General features: G+C 38.8%; 1 protein-coding gene across 7 annotated transcripts in view; it reads left to right on the forward strand.

Moving 5' to 3' along the window:
* Window positions 1-24,648, forward strand: part of camkmt (calmodulin-lysine N-methyltransferase) — a 119,137-nt gene that overhangs the window by 88,954 nt on the left and 5,535 nt on the right. For 6 of the 7 annotated variants that reach the window (XM_026189212.1, XM_026189211.1, XM_026189213.1 and 3 more), the window contains 5 exons: window positions 179-242; window positions 3,991-4,057; window positions 6,643-6,717; window positions 16,138-16,201; window positions 18,260-18,391. In XM_026189212.1, coding sequence (XP_026044997.1) covers window positions 179-242; window positions 3,991-4,057; window positions 6,643-6,717; window positions 16,138-16,201; window positions 18,260-18,391 — 402 coding nt within the window. Of the gene's footprint in view, window positions 1-178; window positions 243-3,990; window positions 4,058-6,642; window positions 6,718-10,724; window positions 11,033-16,137; window positions 16,202-18,259; window positions 18,392-24,648 lie in introns of those variants that run through there. The other variant, XM_026189217.1, reaches the window with a different exon arrangement.

The raw sequence follows: 24,648 nt of genomic DNA on the forward strand, positions 1-24,648 counted from the left end.
TGGAGAGAAAGGGCGGGGAGGGCTGGGCTGCAAGAGTGAAGCTTTGTAGATATGGTTATGTCATTATTGTGTGTCTGTGTGTTCAGATGTTTGCGACATCTAAGAGTGCTTTTGGTTTTGTTCTTTTGTTCCATGTTGTTTCATTTCTCTGTCTCTTCCCTATCTCTCTGTTTCTCAGGTTGCCATTTGTGCTGACGTGACGGAAGTCCTGCTATCAGATGGGAATGAGAAGTCCATTCAGAGTATCCTTACATCGTCCTCCCCTCGCCTTCTCTTAACGTCTATCTCTTCATCTCGGCCTCGTTCCTCTACCTCATATTTATTTATCTGCAATCATACTTCTGTGAATTCTTTTTTTATTTTCCTGATGGGTTTTAAGTACACAGTTTCCCTTCCCATTCCCATTTATTGATGTAATGTGATAAATCTACATGATATGCTGTAGATTACATGATATGGGAGACTTTCATATATTTAAAACATCAATTCTCGGACAATTTGACAATTGTGTAATTAAAAAAACAAATCCACAGATTGAAAAATTCTGTAAGCAAAACAGAAATGCTTCTGTATTTAAGGCAGTATAGTCAACAATTCTAAAACAGCTTCCACAATGATTGGTGCACCTACTAAACTAGCAGCTACGTGTATATATACGCCAATTACATAACTGTAGTCAATTAAATACAGATATCCTAATCACAAAGTTTCTGCTTAAACCACTGCACCAGTTGTTACTGACAATTAAAAGCTGAAAACATTCTAATTAGCATGCTGCAATCTAAGCTGTCATTAATGCTAATGAAATATTCTAGTATTTTATTTTCTTCCATGCTGTGTGATCAAGACTTTTTCACTGGCACTGCTATAGCTACGAAGTGACTTTTTCGAGCGAGCGTGTCATATCCTTCATGTTCCAGCCTTGAAATCAAAGATTGGATTGTAGTGTGGAAGAATAGCCATCTACCTCTTTTATCTTTAGGCAAACGCAGCAGATGGGGCACCCACAGTGACAAATACCCAGCACTACTGCTCAAAATGGCATCTACCAATCCTAACTGCCTACAATACCAAGTTAAGAGCACAGTAATTGCCATCCTGTCAGAATTTGTTTAAGACTTCATCTAATGCTAAGGCTAGGGTTAGGGCTTGATGAGCATTTTAGAAGCAAGAACAATCAAGGTTTGTTAAAAATGTTTTTTTTGTGTGCGTGTGTGTGTTTGGTTAAGATTTAGGCCTATAATTAAGTTTTTAGGACAAATCTTTAGGTGAGTTTTTTGGCAACATTTGTTCACTGAGTGGGTTATTGATCAACTCTGTCAGTTTGCAAACCGTCTTGCTCTTCTTTTCTACTCTATATTTACACTTCTCCCTGTCTAATCTCCTTTGTAGCCCCTTGTTTTGCCTCTTTTCTTCCATCTCCTTTCATCATTCCTGTCATTTTTCTCCCATCCTCTCAGATCTTGCTTTATTCGCCGAGCAACTACACAGACAAAAAGAAGCTCTGACTCGCTGCAGTTGTTTCACAAAAGCAGGAAATATAAATACACATTTCTTCCCCATTGACCGATATGGCCATATTTAGCTCTGCTTACAATATCTCTGTCCCAGCCAGCTACAATGCTCCGTTAGTGATCACAATAAGACCAAACAATAACATTTTGGAGCCTGTAAAGCACACGCACACACACACATACACACACTTGGGCACACAAACAATGCACCATTGACCGGCAGCTTTGTTTCACAGAACAAACACATAGAGAGAATTGTAAGTGAAATCATACCGAGAATGGATCGAACATACACTGAAAGAGAAAGGGGGGTTGAGAAAAATACATAATTTGTTCTGGGCTCAGCCAAATTGGCCCATTCACATACCGCAGGCACTGTGTGGTATTTCCTCTTGTAAAGGAAGCTGTTGGTCTTAGCCTTGTGCTAATGGCTACTGTTTATCTCACATGGCATTATTGTGCCGCTAGTGTTAGAATAGAAAACGATAAGGAATTGTGATAGGGTTCAGTTTTATGCAGTGAAATAGATGAGAAGATATGCAAGAACGAAATGTGAACTGATGACATTTAGATATATCTTGAGAATAGATTTTCAGTTTTTTCTTAGAAGTTGTTGACCTCATTTATAGTGCAGAAAGATACACAAATACACACCGACTATAGAGTGGAGAGCCTCTGTTGCTCTGACCTTGAATACTCATGCTGAAAATCAATGGAAATGTTCCATTAAGAATGATTGATGCATGTCATTGGCTGCTGCTTGTCTGCTTCTAGTGATGGGAGCAAATATTCTTCCACTTTAATGTTCAATAATACTCAAATCTCGCTCTTCAACTTTTTCCTTTTTATGTGTGTGTGTGTGTGTGTGTGTGTGTGTGTGTGCGTGCGTGCGTGCGTGCGTGTGCTTTCAACTGGTGTGTGTGTGTGTGCTGACCTCTCCTCTTGTGGTGTGCTGGTGATGAGATTACAGTAAGCTGCTCTGCTCTTTGCCCTTTCATCCCTATGCATAGCACACTCATGCACAGGTGTCCAGTATGTGTGTTTTGTGTTCATGCTAACCTACATATTATTGTGAATCCGTGTCCAGGAGAGGTCTTTGATTTTGAATTGACTCTCCAGCTATCAATCCGTGCATCAGCTTCTCATCCATCCCTGCTCTCTCTCTGTCTTTCTCTCTCTTCCTCGCTCGGTGCTCTCTGTCTTTGTCGATTGGATTTGTCTCAAGTCTTTGCAGGCTTTAAAGACAAGGAAATCCTAATTGAATTGCTTTGCAACTCCACAAGCCAGTGTATTAATAGACAACTTGACATCAATCACCCAGCCTTTGTGTGTCTTGGTGCGTGTGTGTGTGCATGCATATGAGAAGGACAGTGTGAGTTTTGTATCTGTGGTTAAAAGCCTTCCCATTGATCTAGCTAGAGGCTGCTGTGATCTGCTTCCGTAGACTGGCTCTCTTTCCCTGGAGATGATCTCTGCTCACTGAAGCTTTCTCCATGTAGATGCCTACCATATGTGGTTTTACCTAAAAAGGGTCTTAGAGTTTATCATTCCTGATGCACCTCTTTGGCTTTTGGCTTTGTACATTTCCAAAAACCTTAATATCTTTAAGTGGATCGTCACCAGTAGTTTAAATCTTTGAATTTTGCATTTTTAACAGACTTCCCACGTTTGCATTTAAAAAAAGAGTTTATAAAGTTCTAATGAACTTAAAAGTCAGTATTTGGTATGAGAACTTTTATTCTTCAACACACCTCCAACTTTCTTAGAAAATCTCTTTTCTAATTTCTTTGGTCTTTAGGAAAAGTTCTCCAGGTCTCTTGTAGGACATTCAAAGCTCTTCTTTGTATGTTTGCTGCATTTTTTCCACTCTGTCCAGCCAATGACAAGCCTAAAGATAGAACTTAAAGTTGGTTCTATGCTAAGTTATCTATTATGTGTAGGCACAACATGGGTTTATGCTTTGAGTTAGGTGCCTTTTTTGCTTGAATGATTCATAGGTCAGTGTTAAAATGGCTTAACAATCAAAGTCACACACACAAATAAAGGACCTTCAGAAAGCCTGGAGAACTACTACTCAAGACCACCACAAAACTACAAGAAGGTTTGGCTCCTTGGAAGCAAAATACATAGAATTGAAGTCTGACTTGAAACTTCTATTTCTAAAAAAATATATTCTGATAAAAGTATTAAATAAAATCCAACAGAAGTTTTTACACCAGAAATTTCTATCGAAAAACTGCACTGTACACTATCTTGAACAATTAATTTCATGGATACAAATATTTCAGTTCTGCTCATGTTTCAATATGTATTTATGTCCTAATTGCAGTGATTTAGCACACACCCTTTGACTTTTTCCTTTCTCTCTGATCTACTCTTAGCATCTTTCTTTTATTTATTTTAGTTTTTTTATTGAATTGTATGTCCAGAGATTGAATCTTGTATGCTTCATCAATCCTTGACTGTGGCACGCCAGATGTTCGAGGGCTGGTTGAGAAAAACAGGCAAGCTGGAAAGTTTGGCTCAACATATGTATCTTCCAGGTAAGACCATTTTTTTACTTGCCTTGGCACTTTAATGCCATTTTATTGTGTGAATCTCAGAATTTTATCTTCAATAAATATGCCACTTAAAAAATGTTTATATGAAATGGTTAGTTACATACTGTAATACCCGTTCTTTAAGTGCAAAATATGTATATGCACACGCTTGTGGGATCATCAAAGAAAAAGACCCTCTTTGATGGGGGTTTCTCATCCGGAAACCAATGAGATAACTTTCCATTGCACACGCGCGCACACACACACAGACTCACACCTCATATGCAAGGACGGGCTAAAACGTAGTTAATTGTTGTCCCTGCCTTAAAAAGGCTTTTTTTCCATTGACTGACGATTTTGGTCCCCTACCTCTTCTCTCTCTTTCGCTGTCTCGCGTTTCTGCGCATATTTACATGAGTGGAAGATGGAGTGAAAAAGTAAACGTATAATTAGGCTACATTACTTTGATTGTTTTCTTTTCAGATTATGCCTGCTGTCATCTCTGCGCTGCAAGAGAGGGCGAAGGGCACGATGCGATTGTACAAGGGGATGGATGGGGAGGGGCATGTCGTGTGATGGTGTGCGCACATCCACGCATATGTGTGCGCATGTGTTGGGACCGCCTGCTGTGATTTGAGATTGTGTTTCTAGCGGGGCCTAATGTTTTGTTTACTGAGTGTTAATAATGCCTAATTAATAATCCCCCAATCTGCCTGACAGTGTGAATAAGAGGAAGGGAAAATGGTGTGGAAGAAGAGATGGAGAGAAAAACGGAGCTCCTCTAACGGTACACGGTATCAGCACAGTCTTTATACAATCTCAAAGGCAAACTGGAGCATGAAAGAAATGGCATATCTAACTCTGGTAACCGACAACAAAAACTTAAACATCAATGCAGTTAGGCTCATAGCAGTGGCCAGTAATTGAGAAAGTAATTATTGAAATGCAGAGTCAGATACCACAGCCTGATGACTGAGGCTGGAAACCTGGCAAACCAGAGACCACAGAACCCTCAACCTGCATAAACAGCAAGAATTTTACTCTATTAAAACATGAAAAATGTGATATTTATGTTAGGGCAATCGTGGCTCAAGAGTTGGCAGTTCGTCTTGTAACCGGAAGGTTGCCGGTTTGAGCCCCGGCTTGGACAGTCTCGGTCGTTGTGTCCTTGGGCAAGACACTTCACCCGTTGCCTACTGGTGGTGGTCAGAGGAGCCGATGGCGCGATATGGCAGCCTTGCTTCTGTCAGTCTGCCCCAGGGCAGCTGTGGCTACAACTGTAGCTGCCTCCACCAGTGTGTGAATGTGAGAGTGAATGAATAGTGGAATTGTAAAGCGCTTTGAGGGCCCCGAAAAGCGCTATATAGATTATTATTATTATTAAAATCTATCAGTGCCATAAACACACAGATATACGTTAATATCTGTCACTATCAACCAATGGCATCATCTACTGGTTTTGCCTTGAAACTGAGCTGGAGCCTAGAGAAGTTTTAGTCCAAATTCTTCAAAATATCAGAAGTGGCTGGAGTGGGGGGCATTACACTTGAAATCTGATTTGAGAACATGTTTAATGTGTATGGCAACATTAATATGTAAAGTACTGGACAAGGTTCCTCATTAATACCAAAAATTAATTTAAAAAAGTACATACAAATTGGGACTAGATAAGCAATTATCAGTGAAATATCTATCTTAATCCCTTGCAGATGTATGAGTCCAGCTAAATCAAGACGACAACATAATTAATGACCGGTGATTGTGGTGCCACAATCCCTGAATCCCAACAAACCAAAGTTCACAAAGAAACAGGATGACCTTCCTGGCTTGACCATCAGAACACTGACTACAGGCAGTGATTTTAGCTAAAGATGTCACAAGAATTGTGGATGAAAATTACTGACATTTTATTCCAGGTTAGAAGCTGATACCTTTTTATTAGTAACCCTCAATTGTATAGCACTTAAGGTACTGTTGTTCTAGTTTCGAACTGTGATGATTACTTTTTGAGGAGAACCTGCAGATGAATACATTAAATTACTACATACTGCATAGAGCCATGGGGGTATAAGCTCTCCCCGTTTCAAACAACAGCTCATCCAATCGTATGTATCTTCAAATGTATAGTGTTTTTTTTCTAGTGTGAATAGGGTTGAGTAGCATACGTTGTGTAAGGTGAAAACCATTTGGTGTCACTGCACTTTGTCAGTCATCGTATCTATCGAGCAAGAAAGAGGAGAGTGTGGATGTTGACTGGAAACCTCTATAGAGGTGGCCTTTAAGGGTGCATGTGTGTGTTCACATGGTATAAATGTCAAGTGTCATGTCAGAAGTCACCTCTCTTTACCTCACAGGTGACATGTCTTCCCTTCCTGATGCTTTCTCCAGGTCTCCTCTGAAGCAGAAAAACAGTGGGGGTCAGTAAGAGACCTGTCAGAGAGCAAGAAGCTCTAAAGGGAGCAGTGAGGGAAGAAAAAGGGAAAAAAAGAGGCTTTTGCTTGGTGTAGTGTTTTATCAGTACTGGTTGTCTTCTGTCACCTTCCCTTCAGATACTCAACTTTAGTCTCTCTTTTATGTGTGTGTTACAGGGTAGTAAGGTGGGACTGTGAGATGGATATTTCTGCACTGGAGGGTCACTTTGATTTCATCATGTGTGCAGACTGGTAGGTATATACACACACACACACACACACACACACACACACACACACACACACACACACACACACACACACACACACACAGCCAGTACATATACACGATCTGTGTGTGCGTTCATGACATTAATTTTCACTTCTGTGTGACAGTCTTTACATGGCCCCCCACCAGCGCCTGGACCTTCCCCTGCCTTGTCCACACACTCACATTCACACATACATGCATATGCTCAGACACCCGCCTGCCTCCATTTTACACCAAATTGCCTCGTTTTCTGCTTGGTGTCCCAGCAAATGGATGACTTAGGCAAATTGCAAATAATTGCATCTTGACAAGGAAGGAGACTCGGTAAGATAGAGAAAGAGTTGAGGGTGGATGGAGGGAGGAGCAGAAATGGAGATGGAAATGGAGAGATAGAGCAACATAAACATAACAATTAGCCCATCGGTCACTGAAATCTAGAGCTTCAGACAAATCGGGAACCACATCTTTTTTTTCTGCTTCAAGCTGGTGTTCCATAATAACCCAGTAAGATACTGTAATCCAGGTGTTCTTAGAGGAAACTGGGCCGCAGGGTTCTGTTTTCAGGTTGTCAAAAACTTCAACCCGATTTGCCTCCAACGCATCCACTAGTATGTGTGAATATGTGAATTTTTGCTAAAAGTATTGTGCCCTAGAAAATCAAGTGTTTGAATTAATGTGTGTGAGGATGGGTGAATGAGTAAGACAGTGCTCTGAGTGCTCAAACAGAGTAGAAAAGCATTGTGTGTACCAGTTCATACATACGCAAGAAGAATTAAAAAAAAAAAAGCTAACTGTCATTTGGAGTGTCAAGGCTTCTTTGAGTCGCTGTGAAACTTTCCGCTAAAACACTTCGCTACTTAATGTATGTTGGCAATGAAGTAGAATCTGTCAGGAGATAACACGTATGCTGTACCTGTCGCAGTGGCAACCCAACGTCTTCTAGTGGTTAAATGAATCCTCAAGATGAAACTTTAGGACTTTTGAACTTTGTTGTTCCAGAAAACTTTCAACCAGATATCCGGTGTGGAAGGTGATTATAAAATTGACAGAGAATTTGGCCTAAATAAAATTCAGTGAAGCCAAAAGATGCCCAGAGAAGAAAATACAGCGGGCTGTTTAGAAGGGGCGGGGCACTGCTGACATAGGCTGATGATACTATCCTGTGATTATGAACATTCAGAATACTGTCTGTTTGACATTTCAGCTTATGTCTGATAGGGGCAATGCAAACCCAGAGTGCAGAATGTATGGTTGGGAGACAGTAGCATTAACAAAAAAACAAAAGGAGGTAAATTTGTTCAGACAAAGCATAGTGGATATATTAGACAGAGGATGATAAAGATAGAGCTTCCAGGCAGAAAGAAAAGAGCAGGATTACAGTGAAAATTCATGGATGTCGTGAAGGAGTACATGCAGAGGGTTGGTGTGCTTATCCCTAAAAAGAGCACTTGAATGAAGAAGATGCCCTTTTCTTGTTTTCTTTTCTTTTTCCAACTTTTTTCATGTTGTTCAGCCACACAAAGATAAAATAGATTTTGTCGGTATTTTCAGGTAGTCCTCATTTTACTTCTATATATGTGTGAATGCATCCATGTCTGTGAACCCGTGATCATCACAAGATTTATTCTGAGATTTTGACACTGTCTGAATATAATGGCGTGTTTTGAATGACATGCCTCCCTAGTGTCCAAGTTTAGAACTGTAACAAAGGGCTTAAAGTCTTTTTAAGGCTCCAGTTTTATTATCCTCTTCAGTCACCCTGAAAGCGTTTAGGGTTTCCAACACAACTCTGAAAACTGTCCTGTTTGTGGAACAGTACACAAGCACTGGCACTGGCGTTATAAAACCTTTGCAGGTGGATAAATGGCATTTACCGTCCACCACTCCTGCACATTGACTTACACACATTCACATACAAACATACTCTGAAAAGATGGACATTCTGTTGGTTGAAGCAAAATCACTTTGCCTACTTCATCTTGTGCATAGTCTGTGTGTATCTGTCTGCACAAGTACGTGCATGTGCGCTAAGTGCAGCATTAGCAAACAGCGTTATCATTATTTTAATGTCACAGTCATTATGAGTAATAGCCAGGTATAACACCCAGAGAGAGAAAGAGAGCTGTCCGCTAATAGAGGATATTTTACAGTGAACTAGTGTATACGCACGTGTGTGTGTATGACGGACAGAAGCATACAACGTGAGAACCGAGTAAATTGCATGTAAAGTTTTGATATCACAGGTTCTTTTCACCATTTCTCTCAGCAGAGATTTATCTTGTAGTTGTGAGTCTGTAAACGTGTGCGCATGTGCTGCAAGATGTTTTTGTGTAGCGTCCTCTTTTCTCAAGTGTATGCAAGTGAGCGATTGTGTGATAATTGCAGTGGTGGTGGCTGAAGAGTGATGGCTGGTCAATTAACGGGAACGTCATTGTGATGATCACCTGCGAAAAGGTCAACAATGCAACTTCCACTCCATTAATTATGACTCCTGCTGATATCAGGTGGACCACTGCTGAGAAGACAGGAGAGATGAGAGGAGAGGAAAAGGGAAGAAACTTATTTGGAAATCCTGATTATCCTGGGGGTGTTGTCTAAATTCTGCCTTTAGAAAGGTTATTTAAATGCTTTCACTTAATGAATCTGTTACCACTTAGAACTCAGAAACTTTATCATCTAAACCAGAAGTGGCACACTCCTCTTACATAGTCAGCCATATTCAATACAGCCTAATATGGTCTCTCTAGCAGAGCACACCAGTGAAACTAACATAAGATACATGATATAATATAAACTGTGTCCCTCTTTTTTTTCACTGTAAAGACTTTTAATCCCAGAGGTGTCTTTATAGCGAAAGAAGTCCAGTTTCAACAATACATTGCAGTTTTTCTCTGTTAAAGAAACAATAAAGAAACAATGCAGTAGTAAATATAGAAACCAAGCAGAACAGCTCTTTGGGTTTAACTTTAAGAAACAAATATAATAAACAAATTGTATTTTTGCTAATTCAGAGAAGATGTCTATAAATTTCTACAGTAAATAGTGAAAAACAGGAACTCCTCTGCTATTTATTTATGGATTACCTAACAATACAAAAACTCATTTTATCTATCAGTTATTTTCAGTAATTCAGCTGTTAAAGTGAAAGTATACAGTGAAAATGTAATTTTTAAATCATAGGTGTTTATATTCTGTGTTGGTATTATTAGATGTGAAATCAGAGCCAGAGCCAATCAGAACAGCTTTTAAGGTTATTGAGGTTACTTCATAAACACCTTAGGCACCAAAACCCCCCCAATTTTATTAGTGAACTCATGGCCATTTACCTCTAAATGGAAAAATTGCAAAAAAGAAGTGATTTTCTGCTGTGGGCACCTGAATTTTAAGGATAATTAACTTTTCATGATGCGTGGCCTGGAAAGTAATAAGTTAAAAAACTAAAGACTTGTGCCAGTAATATAAGCAACACAACTGGAAGGAGCAAACGGGACTGCCTAACTGTGAATAAAAGGTCAGCAGCTCAATGAAGTGTTAGAATGCTGCAAAGGTAAAAGACTTTTTTTCTTTTATTTTATCATAACTTGTATTCCTTTCTTAAGAGTGAAAGTCACTCTCAGGTTTATTGAATGTTTTGAGGGAGGTTTTTCAGCAGATGATCTAGCTATTCAGAAAGTCACCCAGTCAACTATGAACACTTGCTTGTCAGAAAACAAACTGTCACTCACTCAATGTTTTAACAAAAAAAGAGGCTTTGTTGAGTTTATAGTTAATACAGTACAATGAGATAGAAGATGGGTTAAAGAAGGAAGCAAGCAGTTAATTTCAGTTCACGCTGTATTTATGAGACAATTTTGGTCAAATATGAAAGTCTTATGTGGAAACTTTCAGCCATTTACACCGAGAAAGGAAGTTTCAGTGAAGTAGGAACCAGCATAGCAGAAATAGTGTTGTGTGCCTCCTCACATTTGTGTTTGTGTTTGTCTGGCAGGGAGAGAGAGAGGGATTCCTGCAGTGGGCATGAGGGTGGCAGAGAATCTTTGGCTGGGATGTTGGCATGTCTGCTTTCTCCAAAAGCTGTCCATGTGTAGGGAGTGAGATAAAGCCCTGTTTGTGTGTGTGTGACAGTGAGTTTGTGCAAGTTTCTGCATCCTTCTGGTTTTCACTGTATCTATGTAATTGTCATCTTCTGTTTATTCATATTTGCAGTCCTTTATCCATACACACCTGTTTTTGTGTTTCACTTTACTGCTCATTGTTATGCTGGATTGCATTAGTTTAGAGACACATTACTGGCACACGCGCACAGAACACAAATATATCTTTGTTGAAAGCTCTGTGTGATGCCTTTTAGTAATATCCCTCTGAGCCGAAGGTCAGAAATATGTATGTCTTTTGCAGTATTAATGTTGTTGAATCAATAAACAAGTGAGTGTTGCTTCAACATGTTCATAAGATGAAGAAAGAACATTAGTTTTAATATTTATGATTAATTTAAAAAAACAACATCTAGTTTAGCACTACTTTTGTGGCAGCAATTTACTTACAGAATTATTTATTTAAAATTTAAAATTTGCGTTTTCTGATACTGGAATGGTACACGGGTGGCATGGTGGTGTATGCTAGCACTATCCTGGATCCAAATCCACCAGGTTAAATCTCTATATTGGCCATAGGTGTGATTGTGAGTGTGAAAGGTTGTCTGTCTCTTTGTGTACTACACCTTTCTCCCTGTGACAGCTGGGATAGGTTCCCCATTGTGAAACTGAATTGGATAAGCAGACTCAGTAGAAACTGTTGTGACGTTGTGTTGCTGTTTCCGTCTTAAGTAGGTTAGTCCTGTTTTCCCACATGACTGCAATGTAGTGAGAGTAAATTTCCTGGATAGCCTGGGACTAAATAATCTGACATGAATCAATTGAATTTAATCAAGTGAAACTCAAATAAATCATCACTGCATTTTCTCCTGTGTTTGCGTGGATTCTCTCCGGGTAACCCGGCTTCCTCCCAAAGACATGCAGTTATTGGGGCTAGGTTAACTGATGATTCTGCGATAGACTGGTGACCTGTCCAGGTTGTATCCCGCCCTTCGCCTATGACAGCTGGGATAGGCTCCAGCCCCCCTGCCACCCTGATAAGGATAAGTGGAAGAGAATGGATGGATGGATGATAATACTTTCTTTTATATTCTTATAATGCATATAAAAAATATATACCATTGCACCGTAATCCTTGGGAACATAGACTTAGTAAATGATGTCATTTGTTTTTATAGTCTCACAATTGAGGCCTTGACATCATCAGTGCACGTATGTGTATAAGCAGACAAATTTAGTAGCAACAGATTCACACACCCGTTCACCCTTTGACCTCTGGTCTGTTTTGACTGATTTTGCTGGGCTGTCCTGGGTGGGTGGGGTCATCACAAGACAATAGGCCTCTGACAGTCTGAGTTCATCAGAGGTGACCTTAAAGGGAAAGAGCACTTATTTTGTGAATCTAAAATAATACCTCAAAACTTTAAAAAGAAAAGACAGAGAATGCATTAAAGTATGTGGAAGATTTTTTTAACAGGAATGTGGTTTTAAATTGTAAACACTATATTAAACATCCCAGAAGCCAAACTGCTCCAAAAATATTTTTAATGCATTACTAGCACCATATAAAAAGAGATACAGTACCTCAATCAGGAATGCAAACCCTGCTGTAGAGGTGACTGATATTTAGTGAAATCATATTTAAAAAAAAACTTAATAGCAAGAAAACTTAAAAAAATAAATACTGTAAATTGTTATGTGTCAAACTTTAAAAAAAGCAATGCCCAAACTCAAAAGGCTTCAAGAGAGAGGTTAGCAACCACCTGGCAACCACCGGTCCTGAGTAGTTGTAGGGGGTTGCTGCCTGTTGCTTGGTGTAATCGGTTTCAAAGGGGGTTATTGTTACCCCCATACCTGAGGTAATAATCTTAAACTAATGGCTCCATAATTCCTTTATAGATCTTGGTAAATGGCTCATTAAAGGTTTACTTTGTGTAACTTGTCCAGCCTTATTTGTGGTTTAGCTTTCAAGCCACAATATTCTACTTGAATTGCAGACATCAGCATTGACCATTGCTCATTTTTTTAAAACTGTTGCCCTCTGAATGACACTATGTCCTTCCCTTGGCCTTAGCGTGTGTCTGTACATGTGTGTTTACACGTCTGTCCCAGCCGTTACCTCCACCCAACAAGCTCACTTCCTTGTTTTCCTTGCCACTCACTTTTCCTGTGAACTGATATCTGTGGCAAAATAAACCAAACTGAAACCTCTCACCTTTCAAGTCAAATAAACTTCACACCTCCATGTAGCCTTGGAAGAGTAAGCAGCTTTACATATATGTGCTCACATGTTTGTTTTAATGCTGGTTTGTGCAGAGTTTTTACCCCCCCCCCCCCATAAAAAAAAAACAAAAAGGAAAAAAAACAGCAAGAGCATATCTGCTTATGTACCGGCAAACATGGAGGGAGCAGATCCTGTTACATGCACCTCTCATTCCTCGTGGGGATCAGAGGATTTTGAATGAGGAAAGGTCAGAGACTGTGATTGGAAGGTTGAATCCAGATTGCCACTCCACTGGACAGTTGGACGGATGTGCAGGATTATGTCAAATCTGCACTGTATTGTTGCATTTTAGTCAAATTACTCCACTCTCATCTGTGATAATAGACACACACACTCATAGTGCACTACTCCATTGTGTAATGGATTGAAATTTGTCTTTGTGAGTAGATAGACAGGTGCTACTTTCCTTTGAATGACTGGAGCTGATTTAAGCCTGTGTGCTCGTGTTGTGTGTTACTTTAGTTGTGGCAAAATAAATCTGTTTCCACGGTTAAATCATGGGTACCTACTCACTTTTTGGAGTTGAAAAAGCAGGTTTCCATTATGTCAGTCTTTAAATTTTAAGGTAGAAGACTTCAAGGTCAGGTGAGTCTCCACAAAATCAATCTAAATCAATGTAATGCCCTTTAAAACAGCTTTTTCTTCAGTAATGTTCTCCAACCATCTTTGCGATTCTTGTTGGAGGGCGATAAATGCAGTGATAAAACTCCTCCAGTCTTCTTCAGCACTTTTTGATTAGCGGTTTCAGAAAAGGCAGCCTCATACACTTCTTTATTAATTTTTCAGTGCATTTCAACCACAAATACATTTTTTGTATTTTTGTGTGTCAGGATTTTTGGAGACCCCGATACTCAATGCAAAACTAATTCAAGTTTTTTCTTCTGTAAGGTTTTTAACAATTACATTGAAAACAAAAATATAAAATTTATCAAGCTTTCATTTTTTGTTGACCTAATAATGCCATAAATAACATACATAATTATATGTATGTTATCTTGAATCAAAATAATAAGGTATATTAGTTTTTACAAGTTAGAAGGGTTCATTTGTCACTAATACTATGAATATAGTGACATAAACCTGGCACTTTCCACTTCTCAAAAAGAAACGTTCTTGGATATTAAAATTAAATTGACATTTATTTGTTATCTCCTGTCATGTACCACATTTTGTTTTGAGGGGGAAAACATAGAGAACAGCTGTCACAGCGAGTGGAATGAGCCGTGTGGAGAAAAATAAAGGAGGATCCAATTGCAGGCACTCGTGGAGGTGCGAAGGATGTTTATTGTAAGACAAAACACAAGTTGAAAACAGCAAACAGAACTAAAGATAACCTGAACTGGGAAAACTAAACTACTAAACACGAGCATGAAGGAGGGTGAGCAGAGGCATATGTCGGGAGAACACATGGATGAAACACAGACCAGCGACTATAACATAAGAAGACACGACTTAAATACACACAGAAGAACACGGGGAGATTACACACAGGTGGGGAACACAGCTGGAAGTAATTGATGAGACGAGACAAGGGAGGCAAAACTGAATACACTCACATGAGACACGGATTTTCACAATAAAACAGGAAAGAAGAAACCATTTCACGAAGATGCAGACAGAACTGAACCTACACTAAACATGAGGCACAACCAAAGAACTAATCCCTAAACAAAAATAAACAGAAACATAGAATTCTAATAATAATCAACAAAGCACAAGAGTATCAGAAAACAATCCATTATGCAAAAATAAACCACAACCTAAGAAACTCAAAACGCTGGGTCAAAATGGCCCAGAACTGTGACAACAGCAGGGAAACAAAAAAAATCCCACCTCTTTCTAGTTTCTTTTGAGCTCCCTTTTTTGAGGTTGAAGGCTTGGGGCTATTAAAAATAACAAATAAATCCCCAACATTAATAATAAAAATAATAATGACCATTATGAAAAAAGGAGTGTGGAGCCTTAATTTTTACTATAAAACAAAACCAAATACATAAATGGTAAAATGAAGAGTTGAGACTCAATTTAATAGTGATATTGTTTTTTTCAATGTTAAAAAAAAAAAAAAAAAAATTTATGGTTTTTTTTGGTATATTTGTTTCCAAAAAATCAATAATAATTATAATATGCTGGATTTTATGATTTATTAAGGGTTTTTTTTAATGTGATATTCTGCGTTTAAAAGAAAACATTCTTATCTGTGTTTCAGTCTGCTTCTTTTCTTTTTCTGCTTCACACAAATGTCCTCTTTCTAAAGACAAGTGTAGTTTTGTGACTCCAATAGAGGCCTGTTGTTTACCAGTCATGTTATCAGCTACTTATATTTAGATCACATTTTTTGTGTGATGACAGAAAAACGTACACTAAAGTGAGTAAAACAAGCCCTTATACTTATAGCTTAAGTGCATTAGCACTGTAAGTGAACTTCATGGTTCTTTAATTATTTAAAACAGGTGTAAAATATAGTGTGCGTAAAGTTGTACACATGGAGCACGAATACTCTAATTCACCTGCACGCACAAAAATGAACGCACTGTTTCTTACATGCACACGTGCGAGTTACTGTATGTGAGTGCTCACAGAGGCCAGTTAATTTGGATTTGTGAACATGATTTGTTTTAATTTTTTCTCTCATGTGTTGTTTATGTTGTTAAATCTTCATATTAACTTCAGAGAGCACACTCTGGGTATTAATTCCACCAATCCAAAGTGCTTTACCGCCGCTTTTTAGCATCTCAGTAAAAGTGTGCATGTCTGCTCATACACTCGCGTATGTTTACTGTAGGAGATAGCATCTGTGCACATTGGATTTTCTGATGTTCTGCATTCCTCTCAGTGCTGAGGTGAATGCTTTCTGAAACCCCGAAACAAAACGGAAGAGCATCTTACTCATGCAAATTGTTTTTCTCCTCTTCCTCTTGGTGGATTTATTTGTAAACAAAAGCAAATAAATAGTCTGCTGCTTTATCTAGAACTGCTATCGTATGAATGCATTCTAATCCCACTCTCCCTCTCCCCCCTAGTTTGTTTCTGGACCAGTACAGAGCCAGCCTGGTTGATGCTATAAGGAGATTACTGCAACCCAGCGTAAGTGTGCGTGTGCATGTGTTTGCGTTTGCCTTTGTGTGTCTACTGTATATATCTCTGCTTATCCCCTTTCTCTAAATCACCTCCCACTCTTCTCAGTCATAATTAGGCTTTGCCCGAAACCCTATAGACATTAACAGTCTGACAGGATTAATATCATGTAATGCTTTAATGCTTATTATAAGCAACTTGAATGGATCGCTCTGATCTCCGTCTCTCTCTTCCCTTCCCTTCCCTTAATCATAAATCCGAGGCAACTTTTCTCTTTTGGCCTCGCGATAAGACCCCACGCTGTGACAGCTAAAGCAAATGGGGGGAAAAAAGCAAAAGGCTGGAAGAGATAGGGTTGAGATTTCTATTCATCTGAGGGAAGAGGGGTGCGTTTTAAGTACAGAGGCCAGACTGTTATGAGAAATATCTGTTTATGAAAAAGAGGTGAAAATGGCACCAAAGGGAAGGAGATGGGGAGGAGAGGAAGCAGGTGAGGACACAGAAAAGGAAGAATGAGGAGGGAGAGAGAGAGGGATGAGGATGATGAGGATATGGCGGAGATGGACTCCAAGAACAGATGGAGACTGAAGGGAGGAAAAAGTGGGTGCAGTGGGAAAAAGTCCCATCTTGAATAATTTATAACTGGCCATCCCAACTCATTGTTAAAAATAATGACTAAATTTAAACACAACTATATTAAATTATCATGAGCTGACTGCTTTTTTCACAAAAAATAGACTTGACTGATTTATGGCTAATCTCAGTGTCTTGAATAAGATTAGGATCACTCCCATTTTACCGGACTGGTGCTGAAATCTTCATAGCAAATACCTCAAAAAGCATCTTCATTGCTATGACCAGGGGTAAATACTAACCTGTGTCTTTTGCAGTTCTTGGTTAGTCAACCTTCAAAATTAAGATTTTTTAGTACCTCTTTTGCAAACAGCTGAGGTCCTCAGAAAGAGTGAGAGATTATAATGTCAGCATTATATTCAACTGGTTTCCAGCAATGACACGCGTTTCTTCAGCTGACATTTTAGACGGTGGCATAAGCAATTACACTTGCAGCCTGAAGTTGCTGTGGTCAAAAGCCGAATGCTGTCAAATGAGAGACGTGACATCTGGCCATTGTTGTACATCTGTGTGTTAAGTCTCTCTTCATGTGTCTCTCTCTTTAATCCAATGGAGATAATTCGGGGGCTAATATGATTTGAGTGTCGGCCATCAGACTGACGCTGCCACAACAAGCTTTGCCAAATATTTAATAATTTGCTAAGCTGATTAAACAATTAACAAAACAATTAATTCTCCCATCTAATGGCACTAATTTGTTGTTTCTGACAAAGGTGGTCCATCCGGTGGGCTGGATCCTCTTAATCAGCTGATTAGTGTTGGGAGGAATTTTGTCTGTTTGTTTGCGTTTGCTCTGTTTTTTTTGTGAGACAGGAGAAATGCTACTGGATATAAAGATGAAAAATCATCTGTCGGACTCACTGATCCTGCTGTTTTTGCTGCCTTTGTGTTCTTTAGCTTGTGTTGTGTCGTTGTACATTGTGCATTAGGTGTATTTGCTGTATGTGTGTGATTGTGTGAGCATCCCTCTTTGCGCTGTTTAATTAAAACAATAATAACATGATCAACATGAAATAAAACTGAAAGCTGAAGGATTTCAAAGAAACTTTGAACCTGTTGGTAATCCTCTTAGTATATGCAGGATGTCTGTTGTGCATGCGCACGCACAGACACACACACACGCTTTTCCTTCTCTGGCTTTTTCACACATAGACGCACCAACACACAATCACATACTCAAGTAGACAAATTCACACCTTTGCATTTCTGCTCACATTTTCTGGGTTTATTGGATTAGAAGAGCTTTGCCTTTCATTTTTGTTTAGTTTATCATCTAAAATGTACCATGAAAAAGACACACTAGCAATTACCTCTGTTTTCCCTTTGTGAAAGCTAAACAACAACTAATGGTGTGATAGTACGTGTGAAGTACCCCAGAAATATACTCTTAATTTATTCACTGTCCAACTTTAGAAAAACTTGTCTTCTATTCAGGGCATGGCATTGGTGTTCGCTCCTCAGCGAGGGGAAACTCTAAGACTCTTCTGTCAACTGGCCCAGCAAGCTGGATTTTGCATCTCTCAACACCAGCAGTATGATGCTCAGGTCTGGGATGTCCACTTGAAGGTAAGAAACATGTCCAAGAAAGGAAAAACAACATTTATTCAACATGAAGTAGAATTAATCATTGTTTTGCTAAAGATAGTGGTCCATACATATGGCAGAAGAACAGTGTGTTTATAAATAGTTTATAAAAATGCATCAAAATGCATTTGAAGATATAGTATGAGATGCATTTTCAAGCACAGAAGCAGCATTGTCTGCAATAGTGGTATTCATAGCACTATTCTTTTGCACTATAGCTTTTGTTTGAGCATTTTGGTTGTTGGTATCTTTTTTGTTTTCCCAAACTAGTCTACTTAACGAACTAGTAGAGAACACAAGAAGACTAATGAAATGGCAATAAAATGGAGACAGTCTGCTATCGCTTCAAATGAGGTCAAATTGGTTGTTATAATACAGTGATTAGCTGTGACAAATTGGAGAAAATTACAAATCTGTTGCCGTCTACATATGGAAGAAATCACAATAAACTGAAATTCAGAATAACTACTTGTATTCCGTGAAAACAGATATTCAGGTGTTAGCAATTCATCTGTGTTCATCAATTAGACAGCAGTTATTTGCTAACCTTTACCAATCTGTCTGAGGTGACTAGTTGATCACTGCAACAACTGGCAATAAAAGTTAAGCTTCACTCCAACACTGTCTCCCACACACAATGACCAGGAAGTAGAGCAGGGCGATATGACCAAAAATATTTATCACGATATACATTTGAAAAGTTGTGATAATGATATATCTGATGATATAATTGACACTAGACAAAATACTTTACAAATCCACAACTTTATTGGTGCAAAACAAAAAAATCCATCGATGTATTTTCACTTAAACAAGCAGCTGTTTTTTATGTGCATTAAAGTTATATAAAAATTTAACAGTGCAAATACAAATTCTTTGCTGACAGTTTAACCAAAAGGCATTTCCAGTGGAAATTGGCCGACATATCCTCAGCATAACCATGTATAATATCCATAAAACTTAAAAAGAGGTTATACACACACAATACAGTAATATTATGTTGAAGCACAGTATGTATCACTCAGTGAGGCTTCTGCCTACGATAGCCGTAATGCTCCGACAATCCATCAAGTGATGCGGGTTCGTAGCTTAGCAAAGTCGTACTAAAACATTTGACAGATTTTCGAGCGCCGTGTACGACATAAAATCGTTTCGAGGTCAGTAAACAAAACCAGAATTCATACATAAGACACACGGGATTATAAGGGGCCCTGTCGATTTTCAGAAAAATCAAAGGATTGATTTTAAGTGTGCCGTATTTTCCAAACAACACGGTAATAACGACGGCCCGCTAGCATGCTCTACCAAAAATAGCGCTTTGTTGTGTATCTGACGGATGAAAGCTAAACCAATTCCACAGCATTTTTACAAACCAATTCTGGTTCATCCGTTTCATTTAACGATCCACTTTCGCCCTTCTCATTCTTCGTCACTGCCATGCTTTTTCCGCCATGTGCGTATGAAAACAAAGGCACTGCGCATGCGCGTTTTACCCATATTCTATCATGATATTTCATTTTCTTATCGTTGCCCAACATTGTACTGGTATTACCGTGAACGGTATGATATGGCCCAGCCCTACCAGGAACCACTGATTTTTCCTAGTCACAATGAGGTTACCGTCCTTTTTTTCCTACTCTGCGGTGACCGAGCTATTAATGAAACCATACTTTACAAAATGAGCATGATGATCAAGACTTGAAAGTGGTGATTGAGACCAAAAAACTAAATGTGCACAGAGCTAATAAGTTAGGCTAGAAGTAGGGTCATTTTCTCAGAAATTCATACCTGATCACTGATCATTAGTGGTCATTAGAAGGAACAAGGGTTTTACATTGCCTTAGCATTTCAGACCTGAAGGCTGTCTGTTTGTTATGTGCAGCCTAACAGGTACAGAATTGCATAAAAGTATAGATTTTATGTAGTTCTAGCTTGCATTGAAAGTTGATATTATGTATTTGCGACAACTCAATTGATTAAAATGAAAGCATATCTGGTTGAGAAACAGGTGAGCTGATGGACTGAAATGTTCTCTGTGTAGATACTTGACTACACTATGTTTGATTCAAGAAGAAAATAAAAGTGTTGCTTCAGTTTTTTAAGACTTTGCCTTACTATCATCATTACATCTGTGAAGTTCTCTAAAGAAAATCTGCAGTTCTCATTCTGAGCAAAAATATATTGGTTAATTCATTGAACTGAAATGAACTTGAAAGAAAACAGAGTTAAACTGTTTCATTTCTCTCTCAAAATTGTGCAGAATCTTTTGCTAGTCGAAAAAGAAAGCAGCACCAATCCGGGTTGTGTAATGTGCTCTCAGCTTTAATAAAGACCAGCAGATTAGCCTGTTGTTTGATGTTTAGAGACACACCAGAGCAAAAACAAGCTGCTTTAACTTGGCACAGTGACAATGAGAAAGGGAAGGAGAGAAAAGGAGAGTGAAAAAGAGAAAAGGGCCGACAGAAAGCACATGAGTAGGCTGTGTTAAAAGAAGTGGTGTCCAGCTGTTAACTCCATTACACACACAGCTACAGAAGAACAGGACAGCGAGAAGTGGGCTAAATTGGTGCGCACACATTCACCTACGCTGGTGGGAGAATTGGACAGACTGGCCATTAAAGTGCCTGTTAAAGTGGCCTGAACCTCAGCAAGGAATATTTCACTCCTTTTCTCTGTCTCGATCTTTGCTGTTGGTCCTTGACTAACTTTAATTTGGATATCTAAGTGACTCTGGAGCCTTTTAAACCGCATTTAGGATAAGCACTCATTTAGAGAAGGGACTGACTCAACATTTTACAATTACATGGCATAATGTCACAATCCACATCTGAGAAAGTAAAGTTCACCACTGTACCTTTGATCACATCACTCCAGCCAATTAAAATTTTGGTGTCTGTTACCGGCTGGTGGCCTTTAAAACTTGAAACTGTACACAACTAATTGGAACTAGCAAGCATGTTTTTTGTTATAGATATTAATGTATAATATGATTTTGTATAGTTCTGGTGGTTCTACTCTCAGGTGGAGTGGGAATAGCTAAAGCTATAAAGAAAATTACCAAAATTATAGTGAAAAAAGTGACGAGTGGGAAAGAAACAAGCAGGGAGAGAGGGATGCATTAAAAGGGATATATAGGAAGAAATGAATAGCTTTGGTGGGATTTCAGTGGGTGTTGTCTTACACCGAATGCAGAATTTAAAGAGATAAAATTATAGCAACTTTAATGCATCATGAAGGCAATTAGTTTGCAACCGAATGGACTCGAGTTGGTAATTACATGCCATCAGTTTGTGATAATATGGTGATTAACTGTAATAAATTGCTTAAAAACTGCAAATATGGGGGAGCACTCATGAGCCATTTATATAGTTGTTGTGTTTTCACGTGGCTCTACTAGCCAGGTATTCAGTTCACTATTTTAAATGGCTCGCTGCATTTTTGACTTGTTCCACTTCTCATAGATTTGAAACTGCCTCTACAAATAGTAATTTAGTTGCTTATTAAAGGTGATTTAACTGCACAATGATGTAGGTGCTCAGCAACCCTACTTTAATATAGAAATATAACCAGCTAAGTCGAGTCCTCTCTTTCAGAGAGATCTTGCAGACAATTTGTAATCGGTGCAGACTAACTCAGATTGATTACAAGGTGTTGACAATCTGTGTGCATTTATAAAGTAGACCGCAATTATTTGCGAACATTAACCAATCTGTCTGTGAGCGATTGCAGTCAGTCTGAGTCGGGCCGCAGTTATTTGAAGACACGTTGTCTGCACACCTCTGCACACATTGACCCTCTGTGCCACCAGCTGATCGCAGCAACTACTTGCAATTGTGTCCGACAGCAAATAAGAAAACGCAACCACCTTTTCCCCCCTTCTAGTCACAAGGTGGTTGACATCCTGTTTTCGCTCTTGTATGTCTCTGAGACACCAGTGTGTGCACACTGTTAATAGTAACATTTTTAAATGTGCTTTTTCCTCTTTTCTTTGGAATCCAAGAGGACTGTGTGAACATTCAGGTCACTCTTGAAATACACACTTATTGCTACGTGATATGCATACATTAGTACACTGTCACACACGCACACAGCAGGGTCAGGTGCTGTGTTTGGATATCAGGGCAACTTGAAGTGCCCCCCTCACATCTGAAGGTGATTAAGTCTCCCCTGCTTATCTTCTGATGAACACTCAGAACAACCCCTGTGTGGATTGACTGACCATTCTAGACACACACGCACACACACACACACACACACACACACACACACACACACACACACACACACACACACACACACACACACACACACACACACACACACACACTAAGAAACAAGCTATATCACTATCCCACACAAACCAGACATCACTCAGACAGCATATTGGCTAGACATTACACACAAACACACGCTCCACACGATGATGATGATATCACTGCAAAACACAAACTACCTCCACACACACACACACACACACACACACACACACACACACACACACACACACACACACACACACACAAATGAACAGCTGCTACTAATTTGCACTACAGATTACTCCTGCTATATTTGTTTTCAGTGATTGGTTTAGAAGAGAAGAAAAATGCATATCACAGCTAACAGTGAACCACAGTATAGAATTTCTTTCAGTTTCTTTCAAAGACATATCCACCAGAGGGACGTTAAAGGACACTCTTTCACTGCATAGTGTATTGTAAACCTTTTTTTTTGTCCAGAATAAGCATGTGGCTATATACAGTTGGTGCTGAAGTCTGCTTCATGAAAGTAACATATTACATATAACCTTTTACAAAAGTAATGCATTACATTACTTATTTACTTCTTGTAGAAAGTAATTTGTTGCATTACTCCTTATATTTATTTTTTGGCCAAGAGACATTGTCCCACTTTTATCAGTTAACGATAAAAGCCTGGTGCTACAATACCAGTGTCTCCCCCACCAAGTAATTTGTAGCTCTATTTAACTGTTTTGCAGAAAAATGTAATATGATTCTAATATTGAAAATAATAAAAATGGAACTATAATAAAAACAGAAAAAAAAAACCTTCACTTACTTGTTCATTTTGAAGTACAAAATGAATGCAATTTTCACCTCGCCATTTCCAACACACAAGCTGGTGCAGTTAGGCCATTTGTTGGACAAGGACACACTTTTTTGCTTCAGTGTGCCACCACAGCTTTTACAAAAAAAACCCCAAAAACTTTCAGCTTTAGTTTCACGGGCTTTACTAGCATTTTGTATTACCTGTTTAACATTTTCAACCATTCTTATAAAGAGTTCCTTCAGAGTCTCAAAAGTAATTGGGCAATTGACTGACAGACAGTTTTATGGCCAGGTGAGGCCTATTCACATCAAGCAGACATAATATCTAATTAAGCATATTGATTGAAAGCATTGACATTTTTAAAGTAACTTTCCACTATATTTTAAATATGAGACTGAAGAGATGACAGTGCAAGTGGGAGAGCGCATCATTAAGCTCAAAATAAATAAATGAATAAACATTCATGAAGAATTATTTCCTTGGTTTATAAAAACAACTTGAAAACATCTAACCAAGATAATAACAGTCTTGAGGACGTAGGAATATATTTATCAGGGTCTACATTTAAGAGATGCCTTCACAACGCCTTTACTGGGAGTTTACAGCAAAGTGCAAACTGCTGGTTACACTCAAGAACAAGAAGGTTTAGAATACATCTAACATCCTTCCTTTCTGAAAAGAGTCCTTAAACAGATGAAACCAAGATTAAATTGTACCAGAACCATGAAAAGAGAAAAGTATGGAGAAGGAAACAATTCATTATTGAAACCATACAAACATGATCTCTCAACCATGCTGGAGGCAATGTAATGGCATGGGCAGTATGGATGGCAATGGAATCAGATTAGCAGTTTTAGTGATGATGTGACTATTGATAGAAGTAGCAGGGTGAATTCGAAAGTATATCAACCCAATAGAGTATGCTCTTCAGTTACTAAAGACAAAACTGAAGGCATGAAAGACACGTAAACAACTGAAGGTAGCTGCAGTAAAGGCCTAGCACAGCATCTCAGGGAAGGAAATGCAGCATTTGTTGATGTCTAGACTTCAAGTAGTAATTGCCTGAAGTCTAAAACCTTGCTTTTCACCTAAAAATGAACAACCATCCTTTCGGGGCACTGCTATAGCCCACCTCACTGACACACTTGACCATTTCTTGCATATCATTCCAT

The sequence above is a fragment of the Astatotilapia calliptera genome, chromosome 13 (genome assembly GCF_900246225.1).
Source record: "Astatotilapia calliptera chromosome 13, fAstCal1.2, whole genome shotgun sequence".
Taxonomy (NCBI): Eukaryota; Metazoa; Chordata; class Actinopteri; order Cichliformes; family Cichlidae; genus Astatotilapia; species Astatotilapia calliptera.